This window comes from Spea bombifrons, chromosome 5 (assembly GCF_027358695.1).
Source record: "Spea bombifrons isolate aSpeBom1 chromosome 5, aSpeBom1.2.pri, whole genome shotgun sequence".
Taxonomy (NCBI): Eukaryota; Metazoa; Chordata; class Amphibia; order Anura; family Pelobatidae; genus Spea; species Spea bombifrons.
This window is the reverse complement of record NC_071091.1, coordinates 96,135,113-96,151,644: the sequence shown is the minus strand read 5'-3', so window position 1 is coordinate 96,151,644 and position 16,532 is coordinate 96,135,113. Positions and strand designations below refer to the sequence as shown.

The 16,532-nt window shown below is 38.7% G+C and overlaps 1 protein-coding gene across 1 annotated transcript in view; it reads right to left on the bottom strand.

Moving 5' to 3' along the window:
• VPS13B (vacuolar protein sorting 13 homolog B) overlaps positions 1–16,532 on the bottom strand; it is a 359,343-nt gene that overhangs the window by 235,955 nt on the left and 106,856 nt on the right. Inside the window, exons 18-19 of the mRNA XM_053466785.1 lie at positions 10,369–10,503; positions 7,247–7,420 (exon numbers count right to left, since the gene is read on the bottom strand). Of these exons, the coding sequence (XP_053322760.1) occupies positions 7,247–7,420; positions 10,369–10,503 (309 nt within the window). The remainder of the gene's footprint in view (positions 1–7,246; positions 7,421–10,368; positions 10,504–16,532) is intronic.

Sequence of the window (16,532 nt, the reverse complement as noted above, 5' to 3'; positions counted from 1 at the left end):
TTTTTTTCCACTTTATCTAAAAATGTTGGCCCGCTTGCTGCTCTCGGTAAGTCCGAGATTAATCAGACCTGCCCCAATTTGAAATTTTACTACACATGCTACACATTATTCCTACAGACACAACACGGGAAAATAACAATATAGCAAGTGCTTAACACAACATACTGTATATGAGCAGGAGAAGTGCTTTATATAACTCTCCACAAGGGTAATATTTTTATTACAACATTATATTTGGCACCCAACCCCACTAAGGCTAGAACGGCCATTGGAGAATTTTAGCTAAATCCACTATTTACAAGGGAATGTTTTTATATACAGACTCCGATGCCATCGCCATTCTCTCTCGCTGTTTGTTCTTGTTCAGGTCACTCTGAACTGTTTAATAATGGTCTCGGCCAGAGATTTAACTGCTGCAGCTGAGCTCAGACAATCGGGAGGATGATCTTTTTATGAAGGAACTGTCCTGGAAGAATCCTCTGTTATTAAATTGTTCTAGGTCCCGCTGACTTTTAAAGATACAATCTAAGTTACAAATTGCAAGGATGACCTAATAAAGCTATCAGGGCTGGAATTCCGTTCCCATTGTGCTGTGCCCACCAACACAGTTTCGAACATTTCGTCTTACCTATCTCATATGGAAATGTTTTAAAACTTGCCAGACGACTGATTTTAGTAAAACAAATCATATCATGGTTTATTTTTTCATGTTTGGGTATTTATATCACTCGCCGTACTGGATTTCCTTTTCCCTAAAATAAGTATTAACTATTCGAGTGCCACAGAGGAAACGCCAGTTGTCCCACTGGGAATTAAAGAGCAAAAATAGCTTTTTAAAAGCGATTAGGGGAAAAAAAAAAAGTCTTGAAATAGAGAAATTTTAACCCTCTAAGCTAAACAGTAGTCACCAAAAGTGATCAAGAAAAAGCCTGGTTCTTCTTAGTGTAAAAGAGTGATTGTTAATGGTGTGAATCTTTTTTTAACTGATAAAAGAGGTGGGGTAGAGCTTTAGCTTTTATCTCATACACTGACGTGAAGGGGTGCCCAAAAAATGGTGAATTTCACTGAAAATGTTCATGGCTGAATAGACCAACCTACTTGATTTCTGCTCGGCTAGATTTAATATGGTGGCTTTGTGTCTGAAGAACTTTAGCCCAGAGGTCAATTCAGAGGTCGTCATATACACGATGTTTCCTAGCGGAGATGTTGAACAGAAATGATGCCGGTGTAATGTAAAAGAAAATAGAACTCTTAAAAAGGTGAATTTAAAGTGTAAAAAAACTACTCGCAGACCAAGCAGGCGGTGGTGACTTCTAACCGCTACCTAGTAGAAAATAAGCTTGCTGAGTGATCAGGATGCTCCTTAACAATAAGGTGGCTTTTTAAAATAAAATGCAATAAAAAATATACACTGCCTCCAAAAACTAGCAAGATCTCTTAGCTGAAGTCCAAAACCATTTATTCTGTAATTATAGAGTAAATGAATAATTATTTAGAAATGTTTCAAGCAATTGTTACACTGTTCAATCATATCTAACAAGTGTTGCATGTAAATAAAAAAAAAACAAATGTTCGGGCTTTCTACTTCCCATGAACAGCATTTAGCTAAGATAAGTGGAAGAACCTCCCAGCAGAAGTGGTAGAGGTTAGCACAATAAACACATTTCAAATGGCACAGAATAGGCGTATGGCTCCCATAAGACAAGACCAAGGACCAATTCAGATTTGGGTCTTCAAATTCTCTGCTTCTATAGCTGACTATTTGTAGTTCTTCTTGGAAGGCTACATAGATACATTGCCAAGTGATTGGTACAAAGTAGAATTAGTAACTTTATTTGCTGATTTATAGCAATATTACTAGCAGCAATATCAAATCAAGCATATATCGGGAGAAAAATCTTGAATTAATTTACATTAACGCCATTATGTTTGGCATAGAAACCTAATCCTGAAACAAAGAGAAAAGAGGCCGACTGGTTAGTCTTTTGTAATGCTTTTGAACATAAGAAAATAATCCTAGCTTTTCATTTTTAAATTAGTTATTGTTTTTCAATTTAAGAACGTTGCTGCTAAAATTAACAAGATGGTTTTTTAATTATTTATTTGTTTAATTGAGTTCAGTAATTACACTTTAGCTGACAGATTTCACGGACCTCACACAGCTTTCAAAGAGTATTCTGAAACTTATTATGTTTCAGTGGTCAGAGGAACTCAGTCAATGAATTGCCATTTAATAACAAGCTCGCTTTGATGGCTTTTCGGTAACTCACTGTCACACAGCACCATAAATTCGCTAAAACTTCTGAAGTTTCCATACTTACCCTCTGACATGGGAAAAACTGGCAGAAGTCTAATCCTCTGCCAATAAACCAATCAAACTAACTGACTGACAATCCACCCCCAATACTCCGCTTTTTGGCTGCATGCACCCAACCAGAAAGAGTTTCATTTGTTCCGCTAAGGGCACAGAGAACGACTCCAAGAAAATCACTTTGTAAAACATGGGCATCACTGAATGATTTGCTTAGTGAGATGTTGCTACTGTGTTTTACTATTAACTTCTCCGTCATGTTAAACTCATCAACAGGGGACAGGACTAGCAGGGATCATAATACAGGGGAATGCACCTCAAAATACACTATATGACCAAAACTATATAGACGGACCTCCCAATTACTGAGTTTAAGTGCTTCAGCCGCACCCAAATCTGTCACTTACTTTCAGGACTAAATTAACAATCTGTTTTATATAAACTTTATACACTTTTACAGGATACATAAAAGCAAGTGGTAACATAATCCTGTAACATAAAGGAAGAACTTGTTTCGAGTTGATACAAGCTGATGATGCCGATCCAGATCAGGATCCTAGAGGAGGTGGAGGAGGTACAAGCTATTGAGTCTGAAGACATGGAATCTCCACTTGCTATAACAAAACCATGAGAGCTGAGGGGGGGCTTGGAGAGTATAATTTTTAGCCCAAAATAATAGTGACCAACCACAAGAAGACAACGATTACAGACCATCAGCTATAGAACAGCTTCCCCTACTAATTATGTCCATCAAGAAGTGCAGGTCATGTTAGAGCCTGCCGTCGGCATCATACAACCGAGTGGAGGAGCAGTGGGAGACACTTTTAGTAGTGTCCCACAAGGAGTTTGAGATTGCCGATTGTTTATTGGAGGCAGATAGCAAACAAAAAGGAGAAACAGCATAAACACAACATCCCTCCAATATTTGTATTAGGTGCCTGGAGACAACACTAAAAAAGCCTATGTGTCGGATGTAAGAGGCCAAGAGAGGCTTTCGAGGCGAATGTGAGCCTCATGTGAACTGGTGTGTGCAACCGTCCTCCACAGCAGCACCAGAACCTCACTCACTTGGAATATTGAGTGCTGCTACCCTAATTTGGGAGGACTGACTTTCAAGAAGGGCCAACTGAGGGGTGGCCAGCATTTAGAGGTTTGGCTAGTAGCGTAGATATATTTCTACATATATTTCTGGCACAGAGGAAGACTTGATTTAATACGGATGGTCAACAGCAGTGTTTCAACATGCGATAGACGATGTTCTGAAACAGAAGTGGAGAGACCCATGTAGTTAGAATGACACCATATACTTGTTGAGGTTATAATGCTTTTTCACACAGCTGTAACTTTGCAAGATGAAAAGCGCCCCCAAAATCAGAGTGGAGAAGGGCCAAAGTCACTTACTGTTATAAGCCAAGTGCGGCTACCTCCCTGTCCCACCCGAGTAACAGCCCTGCGCTTTGCAATGGAGTGAAACACATCGTCATAACAATGGTTTAAATATATATATATAAAACTCACTCCACATATTCCGGACAGCTAATGTTATGTTAAGTACTAAAACTTCAAAAGGAAGTCAGACTAAAAGCAAAGACCTTTCAGTCACAGAAAACCTGGTCAGTAATCGCTCCACAGCGTGTAAAAATTAGGAGGGGAAAGCCACCCACGCACCGCGCATTTAACACGGCAACATGAGGTCGGCAAAGAATTAATATGAAGTGATCGCTGTTCTGCGTGTTAAATATGTAGCTTTTCAGCAATAGCTTAAAGAACAATCTTTCAGCTATGGCCTCATGCACACCAAAAATGCGTTGCAAATTCATTTAAGGTATGATTTTCCATGGTATCCGAGGCATATATGCCCTGCAGAGGGTAAGACCACTGATGCCTGCGGACAAAGCGGTTGTGTCTAAACGCACTCTCTTTTTTTTTGGTGTCGCTAGGATCATCTACCAACACCTGCCATCCAAAACATTTGAGAAAAAACCTTGGGTGAAAACCGAGTTTCCAAGAACAAACACAAAATTCTAAGTCTAGCTGTTCAGAAAGCAAAGTGCAAGGAGCTCCAACACCTTCCACACGTCCTGCCTTGGGAACCAACCCCATACTTTCTATATGAGTGATATGAATATGAAATGGAGCGCTGTGATAAATATAAATGTTACTACAAAGGCCAACACACTTGGAAATGTCGTCACTTTAAGGTGAGTGGAATGAATACAGAAAACTAATCTCCGCCATGTGGTCAGCTGAGGTCACCGAGAAAGCTGCTCTGTGCTCAAAATACTGATGTCCTTGTGGCTGAGGATAAGCTATTCCAGTCCCCAATGACTCCCACCAATCTTAGCTACCAAATTGCTCCTCTCTAGTCATATACTTACAAAACTGCATAAACTACGGCATGTTACGGGACCTTCTCTTTAATATACAAAATCATATCTCTATTGGCTGGCTTGTGCATCACACATAAGCAATTACTTTTCCCCGGTATTTATTATACGCTGGGGTTCCGCTGATATTTACCATAAAAGCAACCAAGGGACCGGTGCAAGGAATGCTACGTCTGGTTAACGGATGTGTGTCCCAGGGAGGCTAATCTCCGCCAGTGGAGAGCAGCGGGTCCAATACATACTGCTGCTGGCGCATAACATTTCATATAAACTAATTCAAAAACATCTTCCCTGGGTTGAAAACCAACATAGCTCCAAATTATATCTGTCTAGCACTCAAAAAAAAAAACCTCAACAACCACCCACAGAAAAAAAACCTTGCCATAACAGATATAGGACAGCATTACGCCTGTTCCATATGCAGTATGGGAATTTAGGGGAATAGGGAGAGACCAAGGACTGACTAAGGTCTGAGCCTTTACCCCAAGAGCAATGGAGAGCATAGATGGGCCAAACGGTTCTTAACTGCCTCCAAATTCTATGTTTCTCTGAGAAGGTCTTGGTGTAAGGTGAGAATGATAACCTTTTTGGTGAATAGTGTAAGGTAAAACCTGACTATTCACTTAATCCATTCTTGATCAAACTTTTTCCAACTCTATGAAGTCTTATATTTTTTTGGAATTGAAGGTGTCCTTTGGGGTCTAAAAATCACTTTTTTTTGGGGGGGGGCATTTCGCTTAGGATTTCTTCCATATGATAGGTGCTTAAATAAAAAACAACTTTTGTTCAGCAATACCCCCCAAGTACAGTAATACAAAAAGGTTTTAATGCTCTGGGGGTCAATCTCTCCCTTAAATACAACACGGATTTTTTTGCTTTTTTTTTTTTTTTTTTTTTTTTTTTTTACTTTTATGCAGTCTGATCTCTGTAAGGTGGGGGGGGGGAATCTCCACATTGTTACAAAATCCTCAGTGTGTTCTATTACATTCTAGTGATCTTCGTGACCATATTTTGTAGTACATAGTTGTACGTCCTAAGGTTATGATTTACAAAAAAAGTTACCTTCTGCTCTTATACAGAAGCTACAGAGATCTAACATTCAGAGAGATCATCTGATGTCCCCACTTTTCTGGGACGGTTGCATTTTTTTTTTTTTTTTTTAAAGAACATATATCAACCTTTTCTTAATGTTTTCAAGAAGAGACCGTGCTTTCCACTGCTCAGTATAGAGTGCGTGTTCTGCAAATCTGATGTCTTCATCTACAGAGCTACAGGCCTAGGAAATATTCCTCTATATTGCAATGTCTATAAATATGCTTCAAAGAAAATTAACCAATATAAACCATATTTTAACATAATTACAATAGTAAAATATAATACTATATATATATATATATATATATATATATATATATACACATAGATATACACACACACACTCGCATACTGTCCTGGCAACTGGTGTAATCCTTTTCAAATTGCTCATATTAAGATTAAAGATCACTTTGCTTCTAAATTCCCACAACTGGCCGGGTATGGTAAAGAAATCAGGCCGCTGCTTTTATATGTAACATCTTTAACATTTGCTCTGTTTTCTGTGCTTGTGATTAAATGTAACATTTTGAAATCCCAAAGTTCTGAGAAAAGCATAAATCCTCATCTTGCAGCTGCTGTTTGACTCCAGAAACACATGCATTTTCTTTTTAACCATCTACCATCAAATACTCCCAGAGGACCCAGACTGGAGAACACCTGCATCTCTTCATTTTCTTCCAATAAGGGATTTTAAACTTTTCAAAATTACAAAAATAGATGTTATATTCAGCTGCATGTTCACTTTGCCCTTAATTCCCGTGAAGAAAAATGCTAGGAGCATGAAATCATTCGGGCAAGCTCTGTCATCGAAAGGATAAGAATTTTTTTTTTGCACCAGGAGCCCGGTGGGAATACGAGAGAAAACTGGCAACAATTACAAATATAGTATGCAGTCAGTTCCACAGAGACCGAAAAGGAAATGTAACAAGATAGATAGCTATCATTTTTACACACAACACAAAAGCGAATGAGCAGTAATTGAGGTGGTCAGTGGTTCAAAACGCTGAGTATTCTAGGGATTTTGGTTCAAATAGGAACCAAGGTGGAAGAAGGAGACGACGAGCTTGAGTGCCATCTACCGCAGTTCACTTTAGGAAAACAGATTCTCTCAATGAAAGGGGGAAAAAAAGTAGAACATTTTTTTTCCTCCAATGTTTCAAATGTAAAATGTGATTACTGATGAAACCCATTCTTGATCAGCCTACTAATCAGCGATCAGTAACTAATCATATAGAGGGTTAACAATTTCAACTCGCGGGATGATACAGACATCTGTAAAATGTGTAATTAAGCATAAGTGAAAAATACATAAATAAGTACAAAAGGCTAGAATAAAAAATAGTTATTGTTACACAGAAGGAACTTAAAGTGTTTTGGTCCCAGAGGGTGGAACACGGGATCACGTACCAGCAGTTATAGGTTATAGGGCATGTTACACGGGTTTTACACTCACCAGAGCTGTGGCAGTAGTCCATCTGCTCAGGAACCTGGACTGTAAAGGCTAATAGATCAGGAGCAAGCAGGGAGTCCGGCTTTCTGCTCTCCTTCAGCCACTTGCTCCGATGGAGATCTCGAGTGTCAGAAGGACCCTGAATCAAAGGCATCAGTTTCTCTTTTCCTCCTTCACCTTAATGAAAAAAATCAATATAGCAGCCACTGGGATAAAACAGATGTATATCACGGATAATTCACTGAGGTTATAAGCATTTGTAGCCCAAAGGTCATGAATCTGTTATTTCTCCGTTATGCCTTCATAACACCGACTTGATGGTAAATGCTGGGGTTCATGTTACAATTAAGTAATGAAATGATGATGAACAAGGTAGTACAACTGCAAGAATATTATTTAACCTTACAGTGCTGTGAAAAAGAATTTGCCCCTTCTCAATTTATTTTTGTTTGCTACATTTAAATGTTTCAGATCATCAAACTAATTTTATCATAAGTAAAAGATAATCCAAGCAAACAGAAAATGCAGCTTTTAAATGATCATTTAATTTATTGACGTTAAACGGTTCATCAAAACCTATATCACCCATGTTAAAAAGTATTTGCCCACCTAAACCTAACAACCGTTTGAGGTGCCCTTGGCGGTAACAATTTCAAAAATGTGCGATAAGTTACAAAATCTTCAATTTGTTTCCTTTGAGCAATTCAAAGGTGGACTTGTTTGTGTGCTTTGGATCATTGTCCTGCTCCATAACCCAACTGCGCTTAAACTTAGGGTCAAGAACTGATTTGCAACTCTGCCATGGATGCCATTTTTGTGCAGTCTCTTTCTAACTGGAATCGTGAACACTGACATTAAACAAAGCAAGCGAGGCCTGCAGTTCTTTACATGTTAGTCTGGGTTCTTTAGTGACCTTCTGGATGAATTTGATGTGTTCCTGGAGGAATTTTGGTCAGCCGGGCACTCCTGGAAAGGGTCACCACCAAGTTTTTTTATTTGTAGATAGTGGCTCTCATCGTGGTTCGCTGGAGTCCCAGAGCCTTAGAAATGGCTTTGTAACACTTTCCAGACTGACAGATGTCAATGATTGTTTCTCATCTGTTCTTGAATTTCTTTAGATCATGTGCTGCTTTCTGAGACCTTTTAGCCTATTTCACAGTTTCTATTTAATTGATGTTTAGGTTCGCCAGGAGAGGCAGTAAACATGCCTGGGTGTGTCTAGTAAAATTAAACCCAATTATCAATTAAATGTAGTCAATTGGATGATTTAGTAACTAAGGGGGCAATTACTTTTTCATATAGGGCCAGGTAGGGTTGGATTGTTACCTTCTAAACATGAAATCATAAATTAAACACTTCGTTTTGTGTTCACTCTCATTATCTTTGTCTTATATTAAAATTAGTTTGATGATCTGAAACATTTAAGTGTGACAAATATGCAAACATAGAGGAAATCAATCCTCTAGACTGTAAGCTCGTTTGAGCAGGGCCCTCCTCACCTGTTGTCTCTGTTAGTCAATTTATAATGTTACATACTACTTGTTATGTCCTGTCTACCCGTTGTACAGCGCTACGGAATTTGATGGCGCTATATAAAACAATAAATTAATAATAAGGGGCTAATATTTTTGCACAGCACTGCAGTATAATGCATATAGTAAATAATTTGTATTAAATTATTTAAACATGAGACCATATTGTCTGTGAAAAAGCAGCCAGCTGCTGTGGGAAGCACAACTTCCACCTTAAAGGCGACATCTACTATGGCTTTACTATTGCCGTGTTCCACGACTGCATTAGGGGCACGCTACTGCTAGCTATGGATCGCTTACTACTACAATGACTCTGCTCATCTGACTATACGCCAACAGTACTTTATCATTATTTATTTATTCTATACTTGTGCATCAGTCATCTCGCTTTACATTTTTACTATTTTTTATAATTAACAAACCCAATGTCTCCTCAAGTTAACTCAGTACGATGCAGACATGTTAATAATTTATTATGATTCAGTGACTTGCTCATGTGAACGCTATGTAAAACTTTATATGTGGTCCATTTGCCCAAGGAATGCAAAGCAAACCACTGTGACATTAGTCAAACATCCGCAGCAGCCACCAAGCCCGACTCCCAACTTCATTTAGTTTTATAGAGTAAGCAGTAGGAATCTTGATGACATTTTATCAGTGAGCTGAAAGCAAATTCAGTGCCGCTATTTAAGTAGTAAAACAAACATTTATTAAAGCTATTTCTTCCTGATTCTTCCTACAATTTTAGTAACTCCATCCTGCCCTACACTACTCCCATACAATCAGCACAGATTACTTTCAAACCGACCAGTTAGCACTAAAAGTATTTCTGCAATAACTGCAAGTAAGGCGGGTTTTCTGCAGAGGATAAGAAATATGGATTTGTTCATTAAACAGATCCCCTGAACATGTAAATGACTCCTTGAGGCTAAACAACCTGCGATTTAATTTCATGCTGAATTAAAAGGGGAAATCAACTCTGGATTTTACAACAGTCATAAAAACTTTGGATTTGTCATGCTCGTCCTAGATAATATCCCCGGCTCTATTGTGTGCACAAGTTGGAAATCAGTTATGGTCTTTATCGTGCTGGCATGTTTCCAATCTCCTTTATTGCCAATGAAAATAAATAAGGAATCAGCTAATTAATTATATTTTTTTTTCTGAGGGGGGCATTAATGTATTAATATAATGTACATTTAGCAGTTCAATGATATAAACAATGTAAAAAAAACAATACACAACTTACTTGCTTAGGTAAATGAAGCCTGGGAACTTCTGTATTTTTAAAATATATACACACAATATAAATATAATATATATATATATATATATATATATATATATATATAAACACAAAACATAGTATATTCTGATGCCACTTAAATTATCATAATTTTTAAGTTTTTTCATAACACATAGTCCACTAAGGTCATAATGTATTACCCTGGCATCATAAAATGAAATACAAAATAAAATCTCTGATTCATAGGAACAATGAATAAATTCTTGTTTCAGTAACTCTCCTTGTAAAAAGTAAGGCCAATTCTCCTATACAGGCAATAAACTTTTACATGGTCCAGCTGCACATACCTGGGGCTTTGGCACAAATTTTTATTGATCCCACGGTCCCGGAGACACATTTGACCAATGATGTGCTGCAGAATTTCAGCTCGACGTTCTGGATAGAACCCTCAAGAGTTGGCAGGGGATTCTTAGATTTTACACCTAATAAAAGAAAACTGCAAATGTACTAGCCTGCTGAATTGTAATATACTTTTGTATTCATTCATTCGGACACTAGTTAAAAAAAAAATCATTTCACATTTTTTTTTTATCTTAAATTAGCAACATCACATATATCTGATTCATGTTCTCACAGTATTTAGTCTTAAATGTCTTTAGAACAAAAGTATTTTGAAAATCTGTGACACACAGGTGGCTGTCAGTACTTTATTTCAGTGGGAAAAGGCTTCCATATTCTTTTAACTGGCATTATCAGGAATTATTCAATTACACCCAATATAATTGTATTATCCACCCGACGTCACTTACATATCTCAATATTTGCACTAAGTTTTTCTGCAATCCGCGGCATTGCTCTAACACAGTATGGAAGGTATGCATTGCCCTACTTTGCTGTAAAGCATAAAAACACTGCCTTTTGTTTTTTTTTTTTTTAAATAATACCCAACACGGGGACTGACAGACCTTTTGGGGAAGAGACTCTTTAATTATCCATTGATGGTATATAACAGGCAACATATTGGCACGGCTTGCACCTGTACTTTTTTGCAGTGACTGCCCTTTTTACTAATCTGATCTGGTATTATATATATATATATATATATATATATATATATATATATATATATATATATATATATATATATATATATATATATATACATACATATACATATATACACACACACAACAAATCTGAGTAACTACACTACAATACTTTAATCTTGCCATGGTAGGTGTCTGTATCTACATATGGCTTTTCGTACCATCGCGTATTGATGTCTATAGAAACATACTTTCAGAGTAAATCAAAAACTATGATGTGCAACCCTGGTCAGCCTTTGGTGCTTGGCTAATGCCCAGACACCGACCCCAGATTACAAAACAAGTCCTAAAAACCAACACTTTTTCTTTTCACTTAAGAATGACACAAATCAAGTTATATTTCTACTTTACCTTGTTATAATAAGCCCCACTAATAGCATTCCATGCTCCAACGCAAAATTTGCGTTACAGTGGTCGACCTGGCTTGCTAAATTCAACCTTTAGCAAAAAAATCTACTGTCTCCAGCTGAAGAAAGCCATGTAAATGGACCAGCGTCTGTGTAAACCAATCATTTCACCAGCAGCTTTATATTTCTTTAAAACCTCACATAAAAAGCACCTGCTTAAAGTGAGTAATGGAGTTTTATATTTATCGCACTTAGGAAGAGCGTATGTAACCTATTCCGCCTTCCTCCCCAGTGGAATATATTTCATCTTATATTGCACAGCACATTACAGACACACATAAAGACCCTCTGATCAGCAATTTGGACACGAGACAGCAACCTGCATGGGTGCCTCCTCCTCCCACCTTCAACACAACATTCAAATTAAAAACAGTACAGGCGAGGTGATCTCATCTTCAAGGGAAAAAAAAACAGACAATTTTATATTTATATTATACATATATATATATATATATATATATATATATCTATATATATATAGATATATATATATATATTGCAAGTAAACTCGCACCATCGCAGCCGCTGAGTACAGATTCTTGGGACTACTGATAGCAAATGTAGTTTTATGAGAAAATATTATGATCACAATGTATGGACACACAAACATTACACATATACAGTTATTTTAAGAGGTTGTTTCGGAGTGGGTGTAGCCATAGAGATCAATATAAAGTAAGAGATTATTAGGGAACACTGGATATATTCCTGCTGAGATACACAGATTATATAAGAATTAATAGATAAGAAAAAAGTAAATGTAATAGATTAGAGGAACTGTAGCAGATTATAAATTAGAATGAAATCGGGTACATAGTGATATTTTGTAACTGAATATTGTAATATCATAGAAATGCCTATACTCATCTTAAAGTCATTCAATTGTTATGAACTAGGATAAAAGAACAAAAGACAGTCTAGAAGGAGGCAAACGAATGCTTACTGCCCCATGCGACTGGTATTTGAGGTGTATATTGAGATCATTGTGTAACGAGACAAAATAGTATGAGTGAGACTTTAAACTAGACATACGCATGGTCACAGCGGTTACCTTTCATTATGTAAATTTTAAGCTACCTGTTATGTTATATACTGCTTATGTCCTGTCTACCCATTGTACAGCCATACGTAATAAGATGGCGCTATATAAAATAATAAATAATAATGTAAAGAGATTAAGTCATCACCCAAGGTGGTCAAGTCCAATTTCAAAGATACAGAAAAGGCAGTAAGTGTTCCTACCCCAATGTACATCACGTACGACATGTTTAAATAAATCCTGTACCACCCATAAAATGATCAAAGGAACAGCTCTGTCATTTCCGAATGTTGAAATCTTACTGAAGGAAAGCCCATTCACAGCTTCTAATATGTTTCTAATAAGGATATGTTGACTCTCGTTTGGTATAGGATGTTCTTTTTTCTTTAAGATATTGCAAGGATATAACAGACCTGCAGTCTAATCCTTCTATAGTCACAGAAAGAAGCCCACTCTTTGATCTTGGAATGCAATAGCATTTGCTGTAACATTTGTAATACAACCTGTTCTAAATTGATTTGTGTTTGATCCAGGAAAAATTAATTTTATTTTCTCAAAACATGTTAATAAACTGTGGGGGATCATTTTTATCATTCATGATTTGTCTCATACTTGTCACGTATGTAAACCAGTGGGGATATTACAGGCTTGAAATGACAGTATGGCTCTCCCATGCACATTGTGGATCAACATTCCTTAACCGCCCCTCGTGCGCTATATTCACTTAAACAAGCATTTGCAGGTGACTTTGGTTTCTGAAATGCATTCACTCCACTAAGTATTATCAAGGATCTGCCCAACAAGCTGAACCTGCAAAAACATAATGCATTGCTCTCGTAAGTCATCTGTATGAAGTGCTCATCATGCAGGGATAGCCAAGTCCTTCCTGCCATGTTTAAATGTTACCACTTATTGGCCATTTCTTGTTACAATCCAAAATGAATAATATATCACCCTATAAAATACTAAAAAATAAATAAAAAAAAATAAACACTTTTGTAACATCCAATAGAGTTAATCTTTCTTTTCTAGTTAGTCCTTAGACAGGAGATGAAATGATAAATTAACATGATGGCTGACTTGTTGCCCAAGAGTTCACGTGACATGAGATTAGATAGGAACATAGAATTTCATAACGCAGTGCCATTCACTCATCTACTTTGTCCATTTTTTACGGTTGTAAAAACCTCACACTTTACTTGGTCCTTAGTCTTGTTTGATATCCAGGATCCCCATATGCCTATCCCATGTATGTTTAAACTCTACGTATGTGTTGTGTTGGAACACTGCACCACGTATCGGCCACCCTGACCTCGTCCTAACATCTCACCTCTTGTACTTTGTTAAATGTCTTTACATATTTAAATGTTTCTATAACATCCTTCAATCCTCTAAGCTATAGACGTTAAGATTCTTTAGTCTTTCATGATAACATTTGTCTAGAAAACTATTCATTATTTTAGTAGCCTTGCTCTGAACTCTCAGAATACTTATATCCTGCTGGAGACGGGGTTCTCCAGACCTGTACACAACAAAATACAGGTTATGTCTCTAAGGTGGCATTAGCTCCTTTGGAATGGGATGTCCAACAAGCTCATATAGGTGTGATGGTCATATAGGTGCTTCAGTTGCTTCTCTCTCCATGTAAGACAGACTCAATGATGTTGGGACGTAGGGGGCATACCATTCCTTCCAAAACACCTTGTTCTTTTTGCTGAAGTTTTTAATGACTTTGGCTCTATGTTTGGGGTCATTGACATGCTGTAGAATAAATTAGGGGCCCATAAGATGCCTCTCTGATGGTATTGCATGATGGATATGTATCTGCCTGTACTTCTCAGCATTGAGGAGACCATCTATTCTGACCAAATCTCCAGCTCCAAGAAATGCAGCCTCAAACTTGCAAAGAACCTCCACCATGCTTCACTGTTGCCTACAAACACTCATTCTTGTACCGCTCTCAGCCCCTCAGCAAACGAACTGCCTTCTGCTAAATATTTCAAGTTTGGCTCATCAGTCCAACGCACCTGTTGCCATTCTTATGCACTTCAGTTCCTGCATTTTCGTGAACAGTTGAGTCACTTTTTGGCTGCAAGTCTTCCATGAAGACTTCTTCAGACAGTGTAATAGGGTCCCAGTGTTTTCTGCCAATGTTGGGCTGATGCACTGCTGGATATCTTCTGATTGTGATTGTTAAATTATCATTAGCCCCTGTTTGGTATAATTGTTTTGTCATACACCCAACTATATGCATACAAAATCCCTGACTTAACTGTAGCAAGAACCAGGGGGTCTGGCATTTATATACACTGCTCAAAATGATAAAGGGAACACTTAAACAACACAATGTAACTCTAAGTCGATCACACTTCTGTGAAATCACACTCTCCACTCAGGAAGCAACACTGATGGACAATCAATTTCACATGCTGTTGTGCAAATGGAACAGACAACAGGTAGAAATTATAGGCAATTCGCAAGACACCCCCAATGAAGGAGTGGTTCTGCAGGTGGTGACCACAGACCACTTCTCAGTTCCTATGCTTCCTGGCTGATGTTTTGGTCACTTTTGAATGCTGGTGGTGCTTTCACTCTAGTGGTAGCATGAGACGGAGTCTACAACCCACAAAGGTGGCTCATGTAGTGCAGCTCATCCAGGATGGCACATCAATGCGAGCTGTGGCAAGAAGGTTTGCTGTGTCTGTCAGCGTAGTGTCCAGAGCATGGAGGCGCTACCAGGAGACAGACCAGTACATCAGGAGACGTGGAGGAGGCCGTAGGAGGGCAACAACCCAGCAGCAGGACCGCTACCTCCGCCTTTGTGCAAGGAGGAGCAGGAGGAGCACTGCCAGAGCCCTGCAAAATGACCTCCAGCAGGCCACAAATGTGCATGTGTCCACTCAAACAGTCAGAAACAGACTCCATGATGGTGGTATGAGGGCCCGACGTCAACAGGTGGGGGTTGTGCTTACAGCCCAACACCGTGCAGGACGTTTGGCATTTGCCAGAGAGCACCAGGATTGGCATATTCGCCACTGGCGCCCTGTGCTCTTCACAGATGAAAGCAAGTTCACACTGAGCACATGTGACAGACGTGACAGAGTCTGGAGACGCCGTGGAGAACGTTCGGCTGCCTGCAACATCCTCCAGCATGACCGGTTTGGCGGTGGGTCAGTAATGGTGTGGGGTGGCATTTCTTTGGGGGACCGCACAGCCCTACATGTGCTTGCCAGAGGTAGCCTGACTGCCATTAGGTACCGAGATGAGATCCTCAGACCCCTCGTGAGACCATATATGCTGGTGCGGTAGGCCCTGGGTTCCTTCTAATGCAAGACAATGCTAGACCTCATGTGGCTGGAGTGTGTCAGCAGTTCCTGCAAGAGGAAGGCATTGATGCTATGGACTGGCCCGTCCGTTCCCCAGACCTGAATCCGATTGAGCACATCTGGGACATCATGTTTCACGCCATCCACCAACGCCACGTTGCACCACAGACTGTCCAGGAGTTGGCAGATGCTTTAGTCCAGGTCTGGGAGGACATCCCTCAGGACACCATCCGCAACCTCATCAGGAGCATGTGGGGAGGTCCTACGGTCACGTGGAGGCCACACACACTACTGAGCCTCATTGTGACTTGTTTTAAGGACATTACATCAAAGTTGGATCAGCCTGTAGTGTGGTTTTCCATTTTGATTTTGAGTGTGACTCCATTTCCAGACCTCCATGGGTTGATAAATTTGATTTCCATTGAGGATTTTTGTGTGATTTTGTTGTCAGCACATTCAACTATGTAAAGACGCAAGTATGTCATACGATTAGTTCATTCATTCAGATCTAGGATGTGTAATCTTAGTGTTCCCTTTATTATTTTGAGCAGTGTATATAAAACATGCCAAAAAAGCCTTTGTTTGCTTCTTTTGCTTTTGAGTTAAGTGGCACTTTATTATCTGAAAAATTGC